Consider the following 1,111-nt stretch of genomic DNA (forward strand, 5'->3'; position numbering starts at 1 on the left):
TTCTCTCTCCAGTTAATGCTGATACTCCACACAGACACTCATACGTACCATTGTAACATTGACAATCACCCTCACCACTGCATACAACACCATTTCCATCAGTCAAACACTCATAATTACTGCACTCACAAGCTGCCCCATATATCAGTGGATTATCTACACCAGTAGTATCAAGCATAGTCGAGTCTATATCAGACAATTCTGTTGAGTTGACATTGTAGCAATGACACTCTCCACATTCACATGTTCCTCTACCATTACATGTTTTCCCATTAAGACCCACTGGACATTGAAGAGTAGAACAGGAACAGGTTGATCCTCCCCATCCTTCATCACAGTTACACAGTCCGCAGGTCAAGTTCCCATTGCTACATTCGGTGCTGCCCCTAGTAGGCTGAGACTCACACTCACAGCTACAGTGGCCACTGACTTTAATGAGAAACTGTGAGAATCCTGGTATAGTGACTATTATATCAGTACTCTTATTATCTCTAAGTTCTTGTGTGCATTCTCTCAGACTAACTGACATTGTAAACTCAACAGTTTCATTACCAATCTCAACACATTCTCTTCTTTGTGGTAAGTAATCTGAACAGTTAGCTTCGACAGTGGCTAAAATGTGGTCAGGAAGGTTAAAACTTAGCTGAGCATTAGCCACGACTTTACGATAAGCTTCAATTAGAACTGGAATAAGATTAGAAGAACCACTTTCTAATTTAACAGCAAAACCATTGAGGAATGGGCTCACTGATTTATTGTATAAAGCAAAAATATCATCACTAATTCCAGCAACAGCAAATACTGGCACAATGTCATTATCAGTGAGAACCATTTTTACTAATTCCAGTGAGGGATAATCTTGTAGTAAAGATGCTGTATACAAAGTTCTATTAGTACTTTCATCATATTCAGTGTGGCACAAACCATCATTAGGTTTTACAATACCAGCTAAGCTACCATCACCGGCTGTGTGTAAAACATCATCTGTCATTACCAAGAGAATCTTCCTTGAGTCTTCTCTCCATTCTATAACATCATCGCACACTACAGCTTGTAGCATTGCATCTAATGTTCCTTCAGGATTGTCCGCATTAGTTGATATCCTGATATC

At 39.5% G+C, this 1,111-nt stretch overlaps 1 protein-coding gene across 1 annotated transcript; it reads right to left on the reverse strand.

Annotated features, from left to right (window-relative positions):
- Positions 1-4: 4 nt before the first annotated feature.
- LOC105316351 (integrin beta-1-like) lies at positions 5-1,105 on the reverse strand (the record flags this gene model as incomplete). The annotated part of the gene is made up of 1 exon (XM_011411187.2): positions 5-1,105. A coding segment is annotated over one exon (1,101 nt), but the record flags the coding sequence as incomplete, so codon positions are not given.
- Between the last annotated feature and the right edge of the window lie 6 nt (positions 1,106-1,111).

Source organism: Amphimedon queenslandica, unplaced genomic scaffold, assembly GCF_000090795.2.
Source record: "Amphimedon queenslandica unplaced genomic scaffold, v1.1 AMPQUscaffold_1114_Cont26871, whole genome shotgun sequence".
NCBI classification, from domain to species: domain Eukaryota; kingdom Metazoa; phylum Porifera; class Demospongiae; order Haplosclerida; family Niphatidae; genus Amphimedon; species Amphimedon queenslandica.